At 45.7% G+C, this 24,976-nt stretch overlaps 2 protein-coding genes across 3 annotated transcripts in view; both read right to left on the bottom strand.

Moving 5' to 3' along the window:
• Positions 1-24,976, bottom strand: part of GMFB (glia maturation factor beta) — a 510,168-nt gene that overhangs the window by 280,146 nt on the left and 205,046 nt on the right. The window lies entirely within an intron of this gene.
• GCH1 (GTP cyclohydrolase 1) overlaps positions 5,791-24,976 on the bottom strand; it is a 49,893-nt gene continuing 30,707 nt past the window's right edge. The window contains exons 3-6 of one of the 2 annotated variants that reach the window (XM_061612513.1): positions 23,634-23,689; positions 14,447-14,478; positions 12,874-12,958; positions 5,791-11,734 (exon numbers count right to left, since the gene is read on the bottom strand). In XM_061612513.1, coding sequence (XP_061468497.1) covers positions 11,608-11,734; positions 12,874-12,958; positions 14,447-14,478; positions 23,634-23,689 — 300 coding nt within the window. In that variant the 3' untranslated portion in view covers positions 5,791-11,607. The remainder of the gene's footprint in view (positions 11,735-12,873; positions 12,959-14,446; positions 14,479-23,633; positions 23,690-24,976) is intronic. The other variant, XM_061612514.1, reaches the window with a different exon arrangement.

The following is a 24,976-nucleotide window of genomic DNA, read 5'->3' as shown; positions in this document are numbered from 1 at the left end:
TGGAGTCTTCTGCAAAAATCAGTCCAGAAATAACGCCTAGGGTGAATGGGATTTGACAGTACTGTGCTAGATTGTCTGACATGGTATAAGGCAACGTCTTATATAACAGGGAGGTCCTGTTTTCAGATGAGGATTGGCTGCTTTGTCAACACCCCAACAGTTAACTCTCCCTCCTCCTCCTCCTTCCGCCCCAGCTGCCTTCTCTTACCAGCTTGATTTTACTGCCTTCCTGTGTCCCTCCTCTACCCACAGATTCCAGCTTTGCAGAAATTTGGGTATGCCTGTAAGGCGTTTAAAAGCTAGTGAAAAATCCAAGAGTGTTTTGTGCTTTGAACTAGTCAAGGATTATCAATACCTTGGCACAGTCATTAACCAAAATGGAGACAATAGTCAAGAAATCAGAAGAAGGCTAGGACTGGGGAGGGCAGCTGTGAGAGAACTAGATAAGGTCCTCAAATGCAAAGATGTATCACTGAACACTAAAGTCAGGATCATTCAGACCATGGTATTCCCGATCTCTATGTATGGGTGTGAAAGTTGGACAGGGAAAAAAGCGGGTAAGAGAAAAATCAACTCATTTTAAATGTGGTGTTGGAGGAGAGCTTTGCGGATACCATGGACTGCAAAAAAGACAAAGAATTGGGTGTTAGAACAAATTAAACCAGAACTATCCCTAGAAGCTAAAATGATGAAACTGAGGTTATCATACTTTGGACACATCATGAGAAGACCTGATTCACTAGAAAAGACAATCATGCTTGGAAAAACAGAAGGGAGTAGAAAAAGAGGAAGGCCAAACAAGAGATGGATTGAGTCCATCAAGGAAGCCACAGGCCTGAACTTACAAGATCTGAACAGGGTGGTCCATGACAGATGCTCTTGGAGGTCACTGATTCATAGGGTCACCATAAGTCATAATCGACTTGGAGGCGCATAACAACAAAATGAATTTAAAGAATTCCTTTCCTCCCCCCTTTCTGCTACTGTTTTTGGGGGGGGGCGATTAGTTTAAAGTGGAAGTGGATTTCAATTGGAAGAAATCTCCTGTCTGAATGTGTTGCAGAGTTTCTGCCAGCAAAACAGAACAGGAGAAGTAACTCCCATTCATTGCCAGGTGTTAATAAGGGTAGGGGTATTTTATCGTGAAGGCAGCAGAATTGCCAGCATGGTTTGAAGACCAGCTCTTCGATATAGTCAGGATTAAACTGCAAAAAGCAGAGTACTTTTATGCAGAAAGCATGCAGTCCCTAAATGAGATCTCTTGTTTGTTGTAGCATTGCTTGCTCTCTGTTTTTCAACTCAGTGTGCCTCAGCTTTGGGGTTTTGTACTGAAACATGTGCTTGCCCTTTTGCCTTTGGGATCAAAAGAGGTCTGTGCCAACTTTACCTAAAGCCAATAAGAGGTTAAACTGTCCATCCGGGACCAGCCCCTGTTCCCAACCCTCTTCTCCCGTTATTCTGGAAGGAGCCTTGTTCAAGGACTTCACAAAAATAAATCACCTCGTGCAAAGAGTCATTTTTGGCTGAGCATTTTCTGTATAAATATGCATGTTGTCAACTACCATGTGTCCCAAGAAGATGGGGGGGAAAGCCAGATCCATGTATTTCAGTCTATGCTTGAGTGGTTAGCCAATCATGGAAGGAGGGATTCGGCAGGGAAAAAACAAAGTTCAAAGGGCATTGGCGAAAGCAACGACTGGTAGCCACACTTGTGGTTGTGCTGGTTTCAGTGCGTCCCCAGCTCCACACACAACACTAGTCAAAACCTGCCCCCCTTTTACTCCAAGACCTCGGAAATTGCAGCTCGAGCTCATTTTACCTTGAAGTCAGCTTGGCTGTGAGCACACTAATTGCTTCAAAAGCAGTGAGAATGGTTTTTCTGGCTATGTTTTGAAGCCACACTGCTCTCTGCTGGCCACACCTCCCTTCCTCAACTGCTGCTTTTCAGGACCACCCACAGCAAAGTGTTGGGCCAATCACTGTCTGCCTGCAGCAAAGCATTTCCATTGGCCACACCTGGAGGGGCAATGGGTTGATCTACCAATCAGCTGTGAAATCTGTCTGAAGCTGAATTTAAAAAAAATGCACTGGAGCTGATCTGACCGAGGCAGAAACATACTCACTGTTCTGTTGTTCCAGCAGGTCTCCACCTCTTTCTCTTCTGAAAACAGGGGCACACGACACTAGTCAAACCCCACCCCTTTTTATTGTGAAATCTGGTGGATGGGTTTTAAAAAAAATCAACTTCAAAGAGATTTAATAACTGATCGCCAGATCAACCCGTTTCCCTTCCAGGTGTGGCTAATGGAAACACTTTGATCTGGCGATTAGTGTTTACATCCTGAATATTTTTTAAAAACCCAAAACACTCAAGCTGATCCCACCAGGTTTTAACAGTAAAAAGGGGTGGAGTTTGACTAGAGTTGTGTGCCCCCATTTTCAGATGAGAGAAAGGAAGAGACCCGCTGGCACCAGCACAACGGTGTGTCTCTACCCCTTCCCACATACTTCTAAACTAACTGACCATCTGCTCTGCTCCCTCCCTCATGGCTTTCCAGAGACTTCTGAAAACAATCTTGTTCCGGAGAGCCTTTGGGAGGGACTGAAGATAGAGCCCGAAACTGATTTTATGATTTTATGCCTTCTGTGTTAAATTTAGAAAAGACAATAATGCTGGGGAAAACAGAAAGAAGTAGAAAAAGAGGAAGACCAAACAAGAGATGGAGTGATTCCATAAAGGAAGCCACAGTCCTGAACTTACAAGATCTGAACAGGGTGGATTATAACAGATGCTGTTGGAGGTTGCTGGTTCACAGGGTCGCCATAAGTCATAATCAATTTGAAGGCACATAACAACAAATGTTAAATTTTACATAATCCCCTTTAGTACCACTCCCTATATGTGTGTGTGTGTGTAGTATTTTATGTATTTTAATTTATTTTAATGTTTTTGTGATTTATTGTTTACAATTTTATTATGTACGTTTGATTTTATTTTTGTAAGCCGCCCTGAGTGCCCTATTACAGGGTAGAAGGGCGGGATAGAAATATTTTTTTAAAATAAATAAAATAAATCAACTCCATTGGTAGACTGGTGGTACAGCATCCACCAGTGGCATCTGCGTTGCACACAGAGGGTCTCACGTTCAATCCCCAGGCTCTCCAGGACCTGACCTAGGTGGACCAAATGTCACACTCAGTATGAGGCAGATTCCTATGTTCCTAGCAGGGGCATGAACTCAGGTTTCTGCAGCCAACTCCATCACGCTAACCATGCCACCATTTTTTTTTTGTAAGAGAGCAGGTGGCTTGCAGAAAGTGGAGCCTTGCAAGCAGTTGCAGCTGGTGAGAACACAAGGTTGCCAGTGTTTGAGCAAAGGGCCCAAGCTTTTGAAATACCTACTCACGATGTACTCAAACGTCAAAGCTTTCGCAAAAGGGGGAGGGGGAGGAAGGGGACACACAGCCTGTTGGCAACTACGCAAGGCTAATGACCAAACCAGCCTGCTCAGCGACCAAGAGAACCAATGACATGCTGAGCTTCAGTCTGCTTAAAGAGCATCACGGTCTGCACTGTCCAGCTCACGCACGCCTCTCCAGAGTTGCTGAATCACAGTGACATGGTGAAGAAGAGCAGCTCACTGTTTCTCACTTTGATAATGATTAACCTCTTCCTATCAGGGCAGTACAAGATCTGAGCAGGGTGGTTCATGACAGATGCTCTTGGAGGCCGCTGATTCATAGGGTCGCCACAAGTCGTGATCAACTTGGAGGCACATAACAACAAATCAGGGCAGTGCTAGTGTTCAGGAAGCGAAAAGAGAAGGCCTCCCACCTTGGCAGGGCTCCAATTTGTGCCACAAGGTGGTGTTTCTTAAGTCAGCTCTGCTCTGCCGAAATTCAAATCCGGCACCAGGGTAAGCTGGAAACCTGCACGCTCAACAAAGCAGGCCTGCTGCAGGTGGGCGTTCTCCTGCTCCTTCTGCCAAGCTGGGCCCTTGACTTTGGGCTTGAAGTCCTGCCCTGCCGCCGGGCAGCAACCCTTGGCCGCTTCACCTGCACCCACCCACCTCCCTTTCTCCTCGTAGGGGGGTCACAGCTGGCCAGGTAGTGGTCAGAGCCACCACATCATTGCTTCTGGTGAACAGAGACCATCAGAGAAGCACTGCAGCTGGAACAGGCCAGAGGTCCATCCCATCCAGCATCCTGTTCTCCCAGTGGCCAACCAGATGACCCAATGGGAAGCCCACATGCAGGACACGAGTGCAGCAGCAGCTCTCCTCATTTCTGATTCCCAGCAAATGGCTCTCTGAAGCATGCTGCCTCTGAAGGTGGAGGTAGAACATAGTCATTGTGGCTGGCAGCCATTGATAACCTTTCCCAGCATGAATTTGTCTAATAATCCTCTTTTAAATCCATCCACGTTGGTGGCCATCACTGCTTCCGGTGGTTGTGAATTCCATAGCTGAACTATGTGCTGCGTTAATAACTTTTTCTCTCCCGTCCTGAATTTTCCAACATTCAGCTTCAGTGGATGGCTCTTGGTTCATTGAATGGCCTCAGTTATGGCTGAAATCATTCATATGTCATTTAACACTCCACAACAGGGAGTTTGCTCAAGAAAGCATAGTGCAGAGAGCAAAGTGCTGGGTTTGAACCAGAGAGCCCTGGGTTCAGATCCCAGCCACGGAGCTCAGCGAGCAACATTAGGCCAGCTACTCTCACCTCATAGCTGAGGGATGGGGAAATGTGGCCTTCCATATGATGTTGGACGATTTATTTATTATTTATTTATTTTATTACACTTTTAGACCCCCCTATAGCAATAAGCTCAACAACATCTGGAGGGCCACATGTTCCCCATCTCCATCCTCCTCTACAGGGTTGTGGTGAAGATAAAGATGGGCAAAGCGTGGGCTCCATGTTTGTTGTAGGGCAGGATTCAAATGTGTGTGGGGTGTGTGTGTGTTAAGTTTTGTTTTTTCTCCACTGATGAAACAACTACCCAGCTTTCATTCACCTGCTACAAAATACAGGCTCTTCTGGGTATTAAAGGTCAACATTTCAGTTATTTTGTGGATTCAAAAAAGCTGAACAAAGGCAAGAGGCAAGTAAAGGGTAATTTCAAGAGCATTAGATGCCTCAGCTAGGCCAAGCAGTGGTGTTTGAGCAACCTAATATTGACACTGCTTTTTTATTTTATTATGTTTAAACTTCTGTTATTTTCCTGATTTCTTAAAACAGTTGCGGCTGTTCTTCCCGGATGAAACAAATGAGACATTTCATCCCTCTGGGGGGTTCCTCCACTTCAAATATAATTTAAAAGATGGTGGTTTGGTTTGGAGAAAAGATTGTCTCTTTCTCTCACACACACAAAACAAGAACCCAATGAACGAGGGAAACTGTAGGCATTACATTTAGAAGCAGTGTGGGGGAAGAAATTGTGCATCCTTTGTGGCACCAATTTCCAAGTGCCAACAAAATAGGTACAGAGAAGCCTTCAGGGATTGTAGCAGACCATTCTCTAGAAATCATACAACTGGGCATCAGGTCATAGCCTGGTCTAAACCTCGTCGCCCCCACTCAATTAACAACTGTCTTCATCTGGAGGATGCTGAACTACTTTCTGCTCCATGGATACACTTGGTAGCAGCAATACTCTGACCCCACCCCACAAATATATATATGTGTGTGTGCAATTCACAAGTAATTTAACCCCTGGGTTAAGCTGCCAACTGCTAGCACTCTCAACGGATCATACAACAGAGAGCCTCCAAAAATGACCAATACTGTATCTTATTTTTTAATATTTTAAATAGAACAGAGTTTGACAGAAAGAGAACACATTGACAGACTGTGCGTGGTTTACATATGTGTTTGTGTGGGTGCACACAAGCTGGGCACAGTCCAGGGTGGTTAAGGGTCAAGTTCTATAGTGTTCACAAAAGAGGAAGAGGCGTAAGCAAGATTTCCTCACTCTGGCGCTATCCAGATGTTTTGGACCACGACTCCCACCAGGGAGTCCCAACACATCTGGATGGCATCAGGTTGGGAAGGCTTGCTGTAAACAATAATAATTCACCAAACCATATGACACTGCTCAACACGTTTAAGGCCACGAAGGGCACAAGCCACTTGGAACTTCCTTTTGCTCGCGGTGGAGGTGAAATGGAATAGGAAATTCTTGCACATTGGGAAGTTGCCAGGAGTTTGCTTGCATCGCAGTGCCAGTTCAGAGGTACATCTGAAGGACTCCCAGGATGAAACAAAAAGCAGAGCCTGGACAGCGATGAAACCAGCTCTGTCCCGAATGAAAAATGCAACGCCTCTGCTCTCCTGAGCAAGGCAGGGCGTTAACAGCCTTCCCCACCCCGGTAACGTCCAAGTCTTTTGTTGTGCAGCACCCATCATCCCTGCCCCATTGGGCCACACTGGCTGGGGCTGATGGGAGTTCGAGTCCGACAGTAATCAAAAGGGCACGGCTAGGTTGGGAAAGGCTGGAGGGCCGTTTCACTTTCAAGGAGTAAACATCCATTTAAAATCTTGCTGGTCTTCCTGCTCTTTCCCCCTCCAACAAAGACTCACCCAATTTCAGCTGAAAGGCGATTTAAGGCTTTGAAACCCTCCAGTGCAATCTGCAAAGCCAGCTAGGGGGGCAGTCACGGAAAGTTTGATGGATTCAAGCCAGGGAGATCGGCTGAAATCTCCACTTGGAGGAAGCCGTCGTCAGCCAACATTGGGCCATCTAGCTCAGTATGGTCCACACTGACTGGCAGTAGCTCTCCAGGATTTCAGGTGGAGAATCTCTCCCAGCCCTACCTGGAGAACGCCGGGGGTTGAACCCGAGGCCTTCTGGATGCAAGGCAGAGGCTCTACCACTGAGCCATAGCCTAGCGGAGGCTGGCCAATTAGGGCAAATGGGCCACTGCCCCACCTCAGCCAGAAGGCACCTGCTTGCCGCTTTAATTACAGCCAGTCCAGGGGGGGTGGCCTGGCCTGTCAGCTTCCTCAGTCTCAGGGTTGCGTTACAGAAGTCAGCAGGGAGGCAGATGGGAGCAATACTAGAATCAGCTGGCTCCGCCTCTCATTCGCTCTGGCTGCACCAATCATTGGCTCTGGCTCCACCTCCTGTTGGGCGCCCTGCCTTCTGTCCCTCCAGTCCCAATTGACCACAGCCATCACTGCTGCAGCCATCCAGCCATGAGGCTTACTGGGTGGCCTTTGGTTTAGTTAGCTCACACTTGCCTCCCAGGGGATACAGATCAGAGGAATTTATTTATTTAATTTCATTTATAAACCGCCCATAGCCAATGGCTCCCTGGGCGGTGTACAACATACAAAAGAAGAGCAATTAGTTGGAATAACCTTGCATAGGAACATAGGGAGCTGCCTTATACCGAGTCAGACCATTGGTCTCTCTAGCTCAGTATTGTCTATGCTGACTGGCAGCAGCTCTCAAGGTTTTAGACACAGAGACACCAGGGACCGTCTGTGTGCATGGCTGATGCTCTACCACTGAGCCACGGCCCTTCCCCTTTGCGTTGTGTTGTAGTTCTGATGAACGATACCTAATAATCGGCTCATTCACATGACTTACTGTGAGATTGGTGCTACTTGCATCCCCGTTCTATTCGCATGGTTCACATGACGTTGCAGGCAACCAGCAGCTATCACACAGTTTTCCCGTATCAACCCAATCCAATTTTAATGCGAAAAGGAAAAACCATCTCAGGTTCGCTGCGCTCCTCCGTGTAGGCGCTTTGCCTCAATGTTTTTTTAGTGGGCGGGCTCTCTTATGCCCCTTCACCAGCTCCCTCTCTCTCTGCTTCCCACAAAAGCTGCCTTTCACTCACTCCCCCCTCTATTCAGTTTCATACAGTTTCATGTCAATTGCACTCCCAGGCTCTCCTGTCAGCTGCATGAAATTGACAAGAAACAATGAAAGACAAAAAAAAACCCTCCCATTCTCCATTAGCAATATTGATACTCCGGAGGGAGTAAGCATGTAACATTAGGGGCAGGGCCATAAGGAAACAGCGATACTAAACCCTTCCAGGGGCACGGCTACTTGTGTGAAAGGAAAACAGCAGATTTGAAGGCAGGAAGCGTGAACCTTGCAAATCTATGACGATGGCAAAAGCTAAATCTTTATGGCGAAGTTCAGCTCCCGTGTGAATGAGCCCCATGTTAAGAGTCCTGCTTTGAAGCCCATCATCCTGTTTGTCAGAGCGGCAGGCGCCTCTTGGAAGCCAATCAGCAGTGCAGGAGGGCAACAGCCCTCGGAACACAACAGTTTAAAGAACAAGTCTGAGCGTTCTCTTGCACAAATTGGGAAAACTGTGGCCCAATGTTTCTGGGACAACAGCTCCCATCATCCCTGGGGCCAGTGGACAAGCTGGCTGGGGCTCAGGAGAGTTGCAGCCCAGCAACCTCTGGAGGACATCACAGATTCTCCACCTGGGCTGTATTGACTGACCGATCCAGGTCTCACTGAATGATGCATTTCCCAAATAGCGAGTAAATGGATCAGAGGCTTAGGGGCCTTCATGCCTGCTCAACAGTTGCTTCCAATTAGTGCACCTTCTCTAATTAAAGGGATTCTTTAAAAATCCCCTTAAGTTTTCTGCTCAGAGCACAATGATTTAGATCAGCTGCACTGAGCCACTTCTCACAAGGATGGCATTCTGGTTACACAAAAGAAATGGGGTGGGACGGGTAACCTACTCTAACATCCACTGAAAAGTGTCCCCGTGAAAGGGTGATGGGCTGGTCACAGGTCAGAAACTAGGGAGGAGGCAGAGCAAAATGTCTGGGGAGAAGGATTTTCAGTGCCCTGCATCGCTGCTCTGTGCTCCTCTCCAGGAATGGCAGAATTATGCAAATTTTCTCTGGTTTCAGAACTCAAAGCGTCTCTGGTTGTGGAATCCTGCTTTCAATGGTGCAGAATGCTGCTTACTTTGAAGCAACAGAGGATGCCCCACCAAAGCCACGTCTAACTAAGCCTGAATTTGGTTAAGCCGTGACAGCAGTTCCATTTCCAGAGTCAAGGAGAGGTGAGCAGCATGCTTCTGAAAACCAGTTGCCGGAAGCCTCAGGAGGGGAGAGTGTTCTTGCACTCGGGTCCTGCTTGCGGGCTTCCCCCAGGCACCTGGTTGGCCACTGTGAGAACAGGATGCTGGACTAGATGGGCCACTGGCCTGATCCAGCAGGCTCTTCTTATGTTCTTATGTTCTTATGAGCACTTCAGCCTACATCAGGCCCCACCGCACAGCCAACCAGAGCCAACACGAGCTGTATGGAGTCTCAGCTTTGTGACCTTGGTATCTTTGCTCACCATGGGGTAAGAGTGGCCAAGCCTCAACCCCTTCCCTGGAAGACAAAACCTGCTAGGTTTGCCAGGGAGACTCTGCAATTCAGCATCCGACAGAGATAGCACTTGGCGCTTCCAGACTGCTATTTTCAGGTGGGATTCAGTCGCATACTGGCAAATTCAGGTTGCGCAATTATATTTGATGGGGGGGCTCTAGCACAACAAACCCGCTTCCCCCAAAGATCTGAATTTCTGCAATAAGGAAAGCGACAGGGAAATGCACTGGAAAGCGTGAGGTAACAATTGCTTTGGCACAATCATCATCTAATCCCTCTGCAAACAAATCAGAACGAATGCTCAATAAATAGCTAACGTTATTCAATCAGAATGCAGCTGCTAGGCTAGTGAGTGGGGCAGCCCAACGAGACCATGAGTCACCAGTCCTGAAAGCGCTGCACTAGCTGCCAGTGACCCACCGCGCCCAATTCAAGGTGTTAGTACGAACATAAAAAGCCCTAAATGGCTTGGGAACCCAGCATCGAAAAGAGCGCCTTCTCCAATATCAACCATCTTGGACCCTACAATTGGCAGGTGAGTCCTTGTTGGCAACGCTTCCACCAGGGGCTCCTCAGTTGGCACTGACCTCTGACAGGGCCTTTTCAGTGGTAATTCCCTGCTTGTGGAATGCCCTCCCCAATGAGCTGTGTGTCTCTCTCCTTTGGGGAGAGATGTGAAAACATTCCTGTTTACCCAGGCATTTGATGACTGAAGGGGCCTGTTCCTGGCAAACTGGAGATCATTGGGGCCACATTCACACCATCCATTTATTCCACTATTATTCCACTTTAAACAGTCACAGCTTCTCCCAAAGAATCTGGGGACGAGTAGTTTGTGAAGGGTGCTGAGAGTTGTTAGGTGACCCCTACTCCCCTCACAGAGCTACAATTCTCAGAGTTCTCTGGGAAGTGGGACTGACTGTTAAAACCACTCTGAAAATTGTAGCTCTGTGAGGGGAATACAAGACTCCTAACAACTCTCAGCACCCTTCACAAACTACACCTCCCAGGATTCTTTGGGGGAAGCCATGACTGTTTAAAGTGGAAAAATGGTGGCCTGTCTGTGGATTACTGGCTGCAGATAGGAGGCACCATGTCCATTGCACTGAACACACATATTCATTTTTCATTCTATTTCTATTGCTACATTTATTTCTTAATATTGTATATGATTGTGTTACAGTTCAAATTCTATGGAATTCAAACGGCAACACAATTAAACACAATATATCGGAAACCGTTACAAACACAATTAAAACACCATACAGCATCTCACACAGCAGAATTGCTGCAGGAGGCAGAAAAATAATCAGGTGCTCTGCTGAGACCCTAAGCAATTTGGTCTGGGGGAGGGGGGTGTTTGGGAACGGTTGCCTTAAAAAGCACTACAAAATTTGTAAAATCCTATGCGCCCCACCCATAAAAATAACAGACTGCACTGTGTGAGAATCTGCCCTGAAGGGTCACATAACACCGACGGGTTCAGAAGAGGGAACAAAAATGATCAGGGGACTGGAAACAAGGCCTCATCTTGAGTACTGTTTGGACACCACACTTTAAGAAGGATGCAGACAAACTGGAATTGGTTCAAAGTAGGGCAATGAGGATGATCAGGGGACTGGAAACAAAGCCCTATGAGGAGAGACTGAAAGAACTGGGCATGTTCAGCCTGGAGAAGAGAAGACTGAGGGGAGGGATGATAGCACTCTTCAAGTACTTGAGAAGTTGCCACACAGAGGAGGGCTGGGATCTCTTCTTGATCATCTCAGAGTGCAGGACAGAATAATGGGCTCAAGTTACAGGAAGCCAGATTTCAATTGAACGTCAGGAAAAACTCAACTGTTAGAGCGGTACGACAATAGAGTCAATTACGTAGGGAGGTGGCGGGCTCTCTAACACTGGAGGCCTTCAAGAGGCAGCTTGACAGCCACCTGTTGGGTATGCTTTAATTTGGATTCCTGCACTGAGCAGGGGGTTGAGTTGGACTCAATGGCCTTATAGGCCCCTTCCAACGCTATCAAGAACCTCCGAGATGAAGGTCTTGCTTGAGCAAATCAAGGGGTACATCGGACTTACCATAAAGAACCTTTTACAGAACCAATGAGAAGTAAAACAGAATTTAAATTGACAGCTACTTTAAAAAAAAATAAAATGACAAGATGGGAACAACCAGCAAAGGAACCAACAGTGACAGCAGATAAGACAGTCCAGAGAGGGAGTCCAGGGAAGGACGGCACAGTTTTAGCTGCGGATGAGTGTCAAAAACTCTTCCCGGGTCTTTGGATCTTCCCGGAACACCCCGAGCATTGTGCTGGTAACAGTTTTACTGTTCATTTTCTGAACCCCCCGCATCACCATGCACATGTGTCTGTGGGAGAAGAAAGAAAGAGAATTATTCCATTAGGCAAAAAACCAAATTCAAACAAAATAAGCAGTATGGTGTAGCAGTTAGAGTGCCGGTCTAGGTCCTGGAAGACCAGGCTTCAAATCCCCACGCAGCCCTGAAGCTCACTGGGTGACCTTGGGCCAATCCCCGCCACAAAAAAAACCCACAACTAATTAAACATGAAGAGTTGGCTGGGATACAATTTTCATTTTTTAAAAAGAAAAATCTGCCATAGGAACTTAAGAATTTGCCTTATACTCACAAGCCCTTTTGACTGTAATGTTTTAATACTGAATTTTAAATTGCTGTAACCCGCCCTGAACGGTATGGTGGTCGAGGAAGAAAGTGAAATAATAAAAATAATTATAACAACATCATCCTAATACTGAGTCAGGCCATTGGCCCGTCTAGCCCAGTATCGCCTACACTGACTGGCAGCGGCTGTCTGAGATTTCAGGCCAGGAATCTTTCCCAGCCCTGCCTGGAGATGTTGGGAATCGAACCTGGGACCTTCTGCACACAAAGCAGGTGCTCTGCAACTCGCCTCCACATTCTCCTGTACAACTGCATTTACAGCTTGGGTTCGAAGGCTCTCCATTGCCACCCCGGGATATCCCCCTCTAAAAGTGCAGGCAGAGGCCGTCATTCCTGCACTGCAGAAGTGAGCGCCCCAGGAATCTGGACACCCCAAAGAGATGCCGAGTTTGCCTGTGTGGCTGGGCCAGCCCTGGCTGCCCCCATCACCCCCTGCACATCTGCCAGACCGACAGCTGGGCAATCCATTCCTTCACCCCACCCCGTGTAGGTCTCTTCATACTCGGCAGCCTGAGTGGGAAACTCCTGTTGGACAAGCCCTGTCACTCACAGATGGGCAGCCGCGCATAGGAAACTGCCATATCTAGCTCAGTAGTGTCTACTCTGACTGGCAGCAGCTCTCCAGGATTTCAGACGGGATATTCCCAGTCCTACCTGGCGCTGGGAATCGAACCTGGGACCTTCTGCATGCAAGGCAGATGCTCTGCCGCAGAGCGACAGCCCTTCCCCATGTCAGCACTGGCTGTCCCCAAGCTAGGGAACCCCCTCCCCTCTTTGGAAAGTCAGCAAAGCTTGTGCAAGCTTACGTGGCTTCAATCACTACACCGACACCAGCGGGCTGCAAGGCTTCTGTGATGGCAACAGCGATCTGTTTTGTGAGGCGCTCCTGAACTGCAACAAGGGGGTGGAAGGGTGGGGGACAGATTAGTAACTGTTATGGGACATCTGGAAGGTGCACCCCTTGGGAAAGAGCTGCTTGGAAAGGCAGCATAGCTTTTCAAAGCATGGTGGAAGCCAAGTGGGAAAAGTACGAAAGCTCCTCTGAAGCTGCTGAGGGCGAGGAGAGGTGTTTACGCAAGAAGCCCCTTCCTCTAGGGCACCCCCCCTTCTGCATCTCTTTTACAAAGTGCCGTCTTATTCAGGTGCCTCTATTTAGGCACAAGCAACAAGAGGAAACAAACGTTTATATGTATTATCTTATTTATATTTACATTATATTATATTGACAGCTGGTATAGCACAGTGGGGAGGAGAGCCAGGCTGGGAGTCCACAGTCTGTGAGTTCAAATCCCCGCTCATGTCTCCTGGATGTCAAGGGCCAGCTAAAGATCACCCCCACAGTGAGTGGCTCAGGGGTTACGTGCCCTGCCACCTGTGCAGCCGTGGGCAAGCTGCAGAGTCCCAAGGAGCCCAGCTGCCCCCCAGCTGGCAGTTGTGGACAAGGAAGGGGCTGGCTTCTGCAGCTGTGGCAAGCTGAGCAGGCCCTGGGCAGCTGGGGAGGACTAGCCTCAGAGGGGGGCAATGGTAAACTCCCTCTGAATACCGCTTACCATGAACACCCTATTTGTAGGGTTGCCATAAGTCAGGATCAACTTGAAGGCAGCCCATTTCCATTTCCATATATTATATCTACTACATATTTTGGAAAGTGTTTATTTGCTATGCATTTGGACACCTCTTAAGATACCATAACCAAATTTTGCACAATGGCTCCTGAGATCAAGCAGCAAGTTTTCACCTGTGTTTGGATACCATCAGACACCATTTGGAATCAAGGTGGCGGACCGAACCTTTCAAAATTGCACCTTTTTTTGGTTTCCGAGCAACATTGGTCATGAGGCTGCTAGCTTACCATATTTATATATTGCTTCATACAAAAACAGTCTCTAAGCAGTTTACAAAAACAAACGCTATATAACAATGAAACTGAAAAACTACAATATAATACGAAACTAAAACACAACATAAAATAAAAGCCTCCAAAAGGGAAAAAAATATAGCAGCTGAAAATACGCTATACACTCTAAAACAGCTTTCTAATTTGACCTCAAACAATACTTCAATCAGGAAAAGGCAACAAGAGATAAGTAGGTTTTTAAAACCCAGTTAAACATTTGTAGAGTTGAAGCCATCTGCACTTCAGTGGGAAGACCACCTGTTCAGCCAAGAGTTCAATCCTGCCTTCTGCAGGGATCTGCCTTGCCCGCATATTCCCCACAGAAGGAGGGCCGGGGTTCAATCCTGTGTTGGCCATCCTGTGCCAGCCTGACACCTTCTAGGTGTTTTGGACAACAACTCCGATCAGCCCAGAGCTGGAAAAGGATGCCTTGTGCCTAATTCTACCAGAGTGATTGTAGAGCACAAAAGGAGATCACTTACCCTGTAATCTTCTGCTGTATATTTCAACAATCCTAGAAGAAAAGGTCACATTCTGTTATAACAGCGCTTTTGAGGTGCACGTTTGAAAGCAGAGCTCAAATTTGTAAACACACACACAAAAGCAAGCTATTTCAAATACAGGCATACCCCGCTTTAACGTACGCAATGGGACCGGAGCGTGTATGTAAAGTGAAAATGTACTTAAAGTAAAGCAATTATCTATGCATGTACTGCACTGCAATCGCCACTAGATGGCAGCTGCGTCATGCCATTAAGTGTCAGTAATTGCGAAGCGCGCGTACGTTAAGCGGGGTACGGTGGCGTATGGAGCATGTAAGTTATAAAGAGGTGACGTTAAGTGAAGCAAAGTTAAGCGGGGTATGCCTGTATAAGAAAGCCCATCCTGGCATAATAAAAACAGGAGCCAGTGAAACATCAAGTGATGCCACTTAGTTTTAAAGATCCTGCAGCAAAGGTAGCTGCCTTGTGGAGACTTTCCAGCTAGGGCAGCTGACGTAAGACCGATGACATCCTGGAACAAAATTAAATCCAGCAGCTGCCCAACATCATTCAAGCTAAGGCAGCCTTTGCCAACCTGTTACAGTTGGGCCCCACTTTTCGACATTCTGCTAATACGGCGGCTTTCAATTAGAGTAAGGCCCCACTCATACGGCGCTTGTTCCGCTTTTACGGAGTTTTTCAGGCGCCGGGCACCATTCTATTGAATGAGTTCCGCTTTTAGGCGGGTTTCACTTTTAGGCAAGGAACGTAACCCGCAGTATGAGTGGGGCCCTACTGTACCCTACTGATGTTTGGGATTTCAACCCCCATCAGCCTGTCCTAGCACAAAATAATGTGTCGTTTATTTTGGCACTCTTCAGTTGGCACCCTTATCCAAAAGTACACCCTCCCACACATATTTAAGCTTCCCCAATTTGGGAATACCAGAGGCTTTTCAGGCTTTCAGTCTCTCCCAACATGAATGAATATAAAAAAAAATTCTTAGCTCTGAATGGGTTGTGCCTGTGACACATGAGTTAGCAGAGACTGGTGAATACCTGGATCATTCAAAGAATCAAAGGAGAGAGTGGCAAAGTGTGTAATGCTGGGCGGGGGGGAGGGAGAGAGAGACAGAGAGAGAGACAGAGACAGAGAGAGAGAAGCATGCCAACTGGCAGGGTCAAAGAGTTACTGGAGCAATCTTTTCTAGCCTGCATGCCAACTAGAGATGTGGGTGAAATTAGATTCAGTTCTCATTGAAAGCCGAATTTATCAAATCTGCACTTTCCCAAAACAATATGAGAAACCAACACACAGGCATCCTTGGAAATTTGCACTTTTGCAAATTTTGCAATGCAGTTCCCCAACCAACCAATGTTTACAAAAATGCATATATTAGGGGTCAATGTGCGTAAAAATGAACACACGAGTGAAAATAACATATAAAAATGCATTATATTAAGAGAAACTGCTTGCAAAAATATGCACAATAGTCAAAACTGCATACAAAAAATGTGTTAGGAGAAATTTACACTAAAATGTGGAAGCATTTTCATGAGGATTTTGTGGTTTTTTTAAAAATTGCAAATTGCTGAAGAAACCTGGAGGATTGAATTTAAGATTGGGAAAATAAGAAAGTGATAGAACTGAAATTAACAGATTCTTCCACCCCTGATACCAACCTAGACAGATGTGGCTCCTGAGACACATTTTAATTCTTAAAATGGCTTATACAGAGAAGGGGTCCACCTGCAGAATCAATGCTACATTTGGCTCTAGGCTGAATCCATTTTGCACCTCCTGACTGCAACCTAAGTTGTTTGATGGTGAGATGTCTCTCTCTCTCTCTCTGCTAGAGCGTGGAGCAAGAGAGCACCGCAAAGCATTTGGGAAATTATAAGGATTTAATTACAGAACTTAATCCCAAACTTAACTCGCAGTAAAATGCAAACGGGGAGTAGGGGAGAAAACCTGTTTGTTTACTGTTCAGGGGTCATGCCCCAAGAATACAAATCCAAGGCATTAGACAGGGAAATCCTATTATGAGAGATGATTCTTCTCCTGTTGACAAGCCTGATTTGGAGACATAAGTGGTTTAAATAAAATAGGACAAAGAAAATGTGTGCTTTTGGAGCTCTTACGAATGAGGTATGAAAACTAAAGTACAATGCGTGGATTTTCAGAAAAAATAAAATGATTAACTTCCCAAATTTGCCACTTGCAAAATCAAACTGAACCCCAAAAGCCGCACGCTCCCTGCCTGTTGACATCAGGCAGGCACCATCACTGTATTCTTTTAGACACCAGCTGAACACTTGTCTGTCTTGGTGGGCCTATCAGTTACATTTGTTCTTAAATTTGTTTTAGATTTTTTTAAATTTGGTTGTTTTTAAAATTCTTAAATGCTATAGATATGTTTTTATTTTATTTTTAATTGCATTTTTATTGCAGATGTGTTTGCTGCCCTGGGCTCCCTTTGGGAGGAAGGGCAGGATATAAATGTAATTAATTAATTAATAATTTCAAAGAAACTCATCAGTGAACTTCTGCAGGTCTCCACTTGACATATTTCCAATTTTTAAAAAACCACAAAGTAGCCAAGTGCTGTTACCTGCAGCAATATCAGTATTTGTTTTTATTTGTTTGCACAGTTTCTATACCACTTATATTTAAACAAAACTCTAAGCGGTTTACAACATAAGTTAAAACAACTTAAGCAAACACCAAACACGCACAAAAGCCACCAATTTCTATAGTCTATAAAACACAACTAACAACTGAACAGAACGCCCTCTAATACAAGAAAAAATCATAATAAGGATAGTAAACAACTGAACAAAATATCCGCTAGACATCAATAAATAAAATTACTAATAAAAATATAAAAATTCAACCTTTTTTAAACCTGATGAGTAGACAAAAGAAAAATCAACTCACTCCCCACCTATCATACATCAATCACATCATTAAACAAATCGAAAGGACTGAACTGTCAGCTCCCTTTATAGTAACATCACCAGGAACACCGTAACTGACATAAGCCATTTGTCTGGTTACCAGTTTAGAGTTAACAACGCTGCTGTGCATGAATGAGCTCGAAGGGCAGCCCTGCTGGATGAGATCAAAAGGTACAGCATCTCCACATCCTGCTTGCAACAGCAGCCAATCAGCTGCATCCAGGAAGTGCACTGGTGGGGCTGGAGGGCAAAAGCCCTCCTGCTGTGGTTTCCCAGCAACTGGGATTCAGAGGCTTACTCTGAACATGAAGGTGCCTGGCGACCCTATGAATCAGCGACTTCCAAGAGCATCTGTCGTGACCACCCTGTTCAGATCTTGTAAGTTCAGGTCTGTGGCTTCCTTTATGGAGTCAATCCATCTCTTGTTTGGTCTTCCTCTTTTCTACTCCCTTCTGTTTTCCCCAGCATGATTGTCTTTTCTAGGGAATCACATCTTCTCATTATGTATCCAGAGTATGATGATCTCAGTTTCATCGTTTTAACTTCTAGTGACAGTTCTGGTTTAATTTGTTCCAACACCCAATTATTTGTCTTTTTCACAGTCCATGGTATGCGCAAAGCTCTCCTCTTAACACCACATTGCAAATGAGTTGATTTTTCTCTTATCTGCTTTTTTCACTGTCCAACTCTCACATCCATACATAGAGATCGGGAATACCATGGCCTGAATGATCCTGACTTTGGTGTTCAGTGATGCATCTTTGCATTTGAGGATCTTTTCTAGTTCTCTCACAGCTGCCCTCCCCAGTCCTAGCCTTCTTTTGATTTCTCGACTATTGTCTCCATTTTGGTTAATGACTGTGCCAAGGTATTGATAATCTTTGACAAGTTCAATGCAAAAGATATACACTTAGATTAAAGAACTTGTTCTGAACCGAATGGAGCTCACAATCCTTCCACACAAAAATCCCCTCTCTGTGCTTTCTTCATTTCATCAATTAATTTGGGGGGGGGGAGAATAAAACATCTGGGATTCAAAAATCCTTGCCAATCTACTTCAGATCACCCAGAGCTCTGCTCACTCCTGCTTGGGAGGCACTGACAGACCTCTCCTCCAAGAATATACACACACAAAGCCACGCGCTCATAGCCACCTTCCTGCTACTTTGCATTTATTCAGAATTGCAGGCACATGGAATATCCTCTCTCTGTCTCTTCCCCGCTTCTGGTCTTAAAGAGCTACACAGGAAGGCACCATGTCCTCAGGCACTAATGCATTTGGATACTCATGCACATAGGAGGCTGCCTTTTACTGAATCAGAATAGCGCGGACACTGACTGCCAGCAGCATGCCAGGATGTCAGGCAGGGGTCTCTCTCAATCCTACTTGGGGATGCCACTGGAGACTAAACCAAGGACGGTCTGCATGTAAATCAATCAATCATTCATTTTATCTAGCACACTGCAAAATGTTTAATACTGTAAAAACATCTAGTCAAAACACATAAAAAAATTATAAGAAACAGAAACAAGCAGATTACCCTGCATCCCCTTCTGTACCTCATTTTTACCTCAGTGAAAGGCCGTATGTCTATTACACATAACGATGTCTACAATCCTGAGGATCAGGACCACAGAGATTCCGTAAAAGGTCAAACAATCATGATTTTCGAACTACTGGTGGTTCTCACTACAGTAGGGCCCCACTCATATGGCGGGTTACGTTCCGGACCCCCGCCAAAAAGCAAAAAGCGCCAAAAAGCGGCACTCATTGAATAGAATGGCGTGTGATGCCCCAAAACCGCTGTAAAAGCAGAACAAGCGCCATATGAGTGGGGCTTTAGTCTAATTGAGACTGCTGCATTAGCGAAGTGCAGAAAAGCTGGGCCCTACTCTAGTCCACACTATGGGGAACGTCTAGATAAATAATCTGGCATCGCCTAGCTTTTCAAGGCTGTTTATACTGTGCTTGGAGTAGAGCGGAAGGGCTGTACCTCAGGGGTGGAGCACTTGCTTTGCGTGCAGAAGGTCCCAGGTTCAAGCCCAGCTTCTCCAGATAGAGTTGGAAGGGACCCCTGTCTGAGACCCTGGAGAGTAGCTACCAGCCAGTGTAGGCAATACTGAGCCAAATGGACCAACCGTTTGACTCGGGATAAGGCAAGGCAGCTTCTTACATTCTTATGAGTGTTCAAAGTCCTCTGGATGGAGAGAGTATGAGGCTTGGAATTAGGGAGACCTGGGTTCTAATCCCTGTTCAGCTGCAGAGCACTGAGAGCCTTTGGGCCAGGCTTAATATACCTTGCAGGGCTGTTGTATTGTATAAAAGGGAGAAGGACCATGAACACTTTCCTGGTACACCTTGGAGGAAAGCTGGAGCAAATCCGAAAATTAATCACAATGAGCGATATCTGTCTAAGTCATACTCAGACTCCTTGAAATCTGAAGTAACTTAAATCCATTGATTTCAGTGGGTCGACTGTGAGTATGACTAGCACTGGGTATCACCTGTTAATCCTTAAAGCAACTCTATAAGGAAAACCAGTAATTTTTAGAGGGAGGGAAGGAGAAATAATCGCTTCCGCAAAGCTACCCAGTGAGGAAATGGCTGAAGTGAGATTTGACCAGGAATCTCCACCGACAGCAGCAAGCAACCAGCCACTGACAGGTAAGAAATTCAATTCATCACGTGTAAAGCTGAATCTATTAGATTCACACTTCCCGAACCAATATCAGAACCAAAACACAGCCATCCTTCAAAATTCGCCCTTATCCGTATTTTGCAGTGCAATTCTTCAACCAACCAATGTTTACCAAAATGCATATATTAGGGGAAAGGGTGCATGAAAATGAATATACGCATGAAAATAACATACAGAAATGTATTGTATTAGGATAAATTGCTTGCAAAAATGTGCACATTAGTAAAAACTGCATGAAAATGATTTTATTAGGAGAAATTTGGACTAAAATATTTAAGAGTTTTCATGAGGAGTGGGAAAAAAATCACAATGCTGCAGAAATATGGATAACTGACTTTTTAAGATTTGAGTCATAAAAACAGAGAGAACTGAAATTGACAAATCTTTCCATCCCTATCAGCCGGTCAACATCTTGTGCCACTTGACTTTGAGCGATTTATTGACTGGTAAGAGATGGAAAGAAAATACTGTGTTTCCAGTGCCATTATTAGCAGACACATCAGTAGTGAGGGAGCATTCTAGCTTAAAGTCCTTCCTGCACTTCTGCAAATCAGGGATAATTGTAGAGTGGTGATACAAACCCATCGATCGCCCCCTGCCAATGCGGCCCGGAGCAAAGGGCTGATAAACAGATCGGAAATGAATCCCCCCCCCCAGGATAAAAACACACCACACGATGGGTGAGGCGCTGGAGAACAATTTCAACATTTGCTCACACGGAGACAGACAAAAGCCAGCCACTACGCACGCTGCCCTCAAAAGTTCCTGCACTGGGAAAGTCAATAGTCGTAAGGCAAGTGGATCACCAAATGCCACAAGGCCAGAAAGTCCCCACTGAAATCAGTGGCAAGACAGAGACCAAAAAGACCAGTGAGAGGCAGAAACGTGGCCACAAGGTCTGGAGGTACCTGACTGGCCATGCTGGAAACAGGAAGCACGGCTGCTCTTTGGCTCTCCAGACACCTGCCTGTTTTGACTGTGCTGCCAACCAATTTCACTGAATCACCTTAAGTTCTAAAGTCACGAACGAGGACGGGGAAAGATGCCTTTCTACAAACCTCTGGTGTGACTGCACTGCAAATACTGTGTGCAGTTCTGGTCTCTAAATCTCAAAAAGAGATTTTGCAGAGCTGGAAAAGGTGCTGAAAAGGGCAACTAAAATGATCAAGGGGCCTTCCCAGTGCTACTCACTTAAACCTATTATCTCCTCAGTTGTTTTGAATTAATAAAAAAAAAATACAGTGGAAGATCACCCTTATCTTGCCTCTGCCACCATCTCACCTTCTCCAGCTACACCAAGGTTCTACCCTCCAAGCTAAACGGCATTTATGACATGGATAAAAAGTTTCCAAAAAGTGAAGCGCATTGCTTTGAATTCATCTCTGAAACTCATACAAAAGGACTGATCCCTGCAGGTTGCAAAGAAATGCAAAAAGTCAGATTTAATTTGAGATGCTGATGAAAGTGGAAGGTCACTGGAGTTTCAACATAAGAAGCAGAGCCCATATCAACCTAAACTGTGACTACAGGATTTACTATTTAAAGACGTTACCAAGGGGTTTACTATTTTATTGCTTATTTATTTTTATTAACCTCCTTCAGCAGATTTCCAGGGCAGAGTATAAACACAGGAACAAAACTATTCACATAACATGCAATGGTGGTTTCTTGCAATGGTGTTACCATTACAAAAATAAGTGCCTGCAATTTTTTTAAAGAACTTACCCACCTATCCTTCTTAGAAACCCAGAATAGTAGAGTTGGAAGGGGTCTCTAAGGCCATCCAGTCCAACCCCCTGCTCAATACAGGAATCCAAATTAAAGCATACATGACAGGTGGGTGTGCAGCTGCCTCTTGAATGCCTCGTGTTGAAGAGACCACCACCTCCCAAGGTCATTGGTTCCACTGTCGTACCACTGTAACAGTTAGGAAGTTTCTCCTGATATTCAGTCGAAATCTGGCTTCCTGTAATTTGAGCCCATTATTCCATGTCCTGCTCTCTGGGACGATCGAGAAGAGATCCCGGCCCTCCTCTTATGTGACAACCTTTCATGTACTTGAAGAGTGCTATCATATCTCCCCTCAGTCTTCTCTGAAGGCTAAACGTGCCCAGTTCTCTCAGTCTCTCCTCACAGGGCTTTGTTTCCAGGCTTAATTATGTTTTAACTTAACTGCCAGATAGTATTGTGTTTTTTTGTTGTTGTTTAAATATGGCAATGGCCATTTGCTACAAACAGTAGGCTGAATCCAATGCGCTCTGTCCACTAGCGCAAGGGCTCTTGCGCTACAGGTGGGTGAGCTTTAATGTTGTGCAACAAAGGAATCTAATGCAACAGCTGCAGTAGTGGAAACTAGGGATGCATTAGAATTCCACCCAACTCAGATTTGGTACCGAATTTTCCATTAATTTGCCGATTCTCAGTCACTGAGGATCGGATTTTAATGTAATGAATTTCTGTGACTATTTCTGAAAATGGATTTAAAAAAAAAAAAAACACCAGCCTCTAAAACATCAATTGTAAGAATGATAATTTATTGGTATTTTATTTTAAAATATCAATATTTCCTTCAAAATACTGATATTAATATCAATATTTTTTCCGAGTGAAAAAAACCAGATCAGTAAAAGCAGCAGGTGGCATGTACAGAACAAGCTTGAATCAATGCCAGTCTGTTAGGTCAACAGAATGCTTTTGAACCAGCAGTGGCCAACGGATCCCATCCCTAGCGGAAACTCACTGCACAACAGAGTTTAGGCATTCTCTTGTGCAACAATGTTCCACTGGCGCAAAATATTTCACCAGCAGAACTAGTATACTGCTAAGTGGCCTTAACTTAGCGCTACAGCAGTGTAGAAGCAAATTCAGAAATGCAACGTCCCTTCATGATAGTCACGGCCACACCCCACTTTTTTGCTGGTGGGTTGAGGAAGAGATCCTTGTTAACGCCTTCTCCCACAACATCCCTAGGAGCCAATCAGCATGAAAGGGTTAGCTACTGAAAAGAGTCTTCTCAGTGGCTGATTCACCTCCTTGCACTCTGACTGGTTCCAATCAGCAGGAAAGGACAAGGAAGCATGTACACTCTCCTTTCATGCTGATTGGCTTGTAGGATGCTAGAAACATAGGGACCCGGCTCACAAAAAAGTAAGAGTTCTAACCCCCCAACAAGACCCCCGACAACTACACCCCTAGTGCTACACTGGACACAACCCAATAAAATCTGATGGTCATGTCCTGTTATCCCATGCTGGCTGAGGCTGATGGCAGTTGTAATCCAGCAACATCTGGAGGGCCACAGGTTGGCCATCCCTGCAGTAACTGGTGTGTGCTGGGCACAGATCCACGGTACAATGTCTAGTCGTAAGCAGCTTTGTGGCAGGTGTGCCTTGCCCCAAATATAGGAGGCTTACAGCCAACAGCACAGCTTGCTGGGATTTAGAGAAGGGCCAGATTATACAGCTCAACATACTTCACTCAAGGGAATCCACTTTCGCAATCCGCATTACTTTAATTACCTGGAGTTCTTACCTGGCAAGCTTGCTGAGTCCGAGAACTTGTTTGTTGGGAAGGTACCCTATGTGCACCTAGGGAGGGAAAATCATGAGACAGATCACACAGACGCACAGGGATCTGGCAAGGACCGAAAGATACATGCATGTGCATCCATGCCATATCAAACATGATCCAGAAGTGTGCTTTTTAACATGGGGGGGGGGAGAAGCCAACAGCCATGCAGTTTGCCACAAGGGCCAAGAAGAAAGAGAAATTCGGCATGCTCGGTGAACTCACTTCCCATTTGTCTTTCCTTCCTGTAACGAGGGGAAGAGGCAGTCAGATATCATTAAAAGTTGACTTTTTTAAAAAAAGTTGAAAAGCTTATTTGGAGGTTTAAGAAAATGGAAATGGACTGCCTCCAAGTCGATCCTGATTTATGGCAACCATATGAGTAGGGATTTCATGGTAAGGGGTATTCAGAGGGGGTTTCCCATTGCCTCCCTCTGAGGCTAGTCCTCACCAGCTGGCGAGGCTTGCCACAGCTGCACAAGCCAGCCCCTTCCGTGTCCGCAACTGCCAGCTGGGGGGCAACTGGGCTCCTTGGGACTCTGCAGCTTGCCCACGGGTGCACAGGTGGCAGGGCATGTAACCCCTGAGTCACTCACTGTGGGGGTGATCTTTAGCTGGCCTTTGACACCCAGGAGACACGAGCGAGGATTTGAGACAGACTCTGGACTCCCAGCCAGGCTCTCCTCCCCACTTTGCAGAATGGCTACACAAATCCATGTAGAATTTAACACCTTGGTGCACTAGGCTGTTAAAACTGAAAGCTGCATATGAGTCCTATCTGCACTACAAACTTATCAGTGGTTAGTCCATTAGGGTGAATGTGATGCCACCCCACTGACATCCATCTGCCCTAAGCCGACCTCCACCTGGCCTGTCTCCTTTCTTAAAACCAGTCCGGGGCGGTGGGTGGAACTGCTGGTCAATTTCCTTCTCCGTCATCTCAGTGTTGCTTTTATGCATGCATCAGGCAGGAGGACGGGGGTAAAGCTAGAGTGTGTTGGCTGTGCTTGCCATTTGACTCTGGCTCCACTTACTGTTCGGACACCTTGCCTTCCACCCCACCAGCCCCAATGAGCACCAGCCACCATAATGGTTTTGTAGCAAAGAATCCTGATGACCTTTCATTAAAGGTGCTGCAAATTCTCTGAATATCTCCTCCCTGCACAAAACTACATAAAGTCATTTCCCCAAGATTTCCTGAGAAGACAGAAGGGCTGTTGTTGTTGTTGTTGATTAGATTTATATCCCACCCTTCCTCCCAGTAGGAGCCCAGCAAATTAATTTAAGTCTGGAGGGCAGATCAGGAC

The sequence above is a fragment of the Rhineura floridana genome, chromosome 2, assembly GCF_030035675.1.
Source record: "Rhineura floridana isolate rRhiFlo1 chromosome 2, rRhiFlo1.hap2, whole genome shotgun sequence".
NCBI classification, from domain to species: domain Eukaryota; kingdom Metazoa; phylum Chordata; class Lepidosauria; order Squamata; family Rhineuridae; genus Rhineura; species Rhineura floridana.
This window is presented reverse-complemented; position numbering and strand designations above follow the sequence as displayed.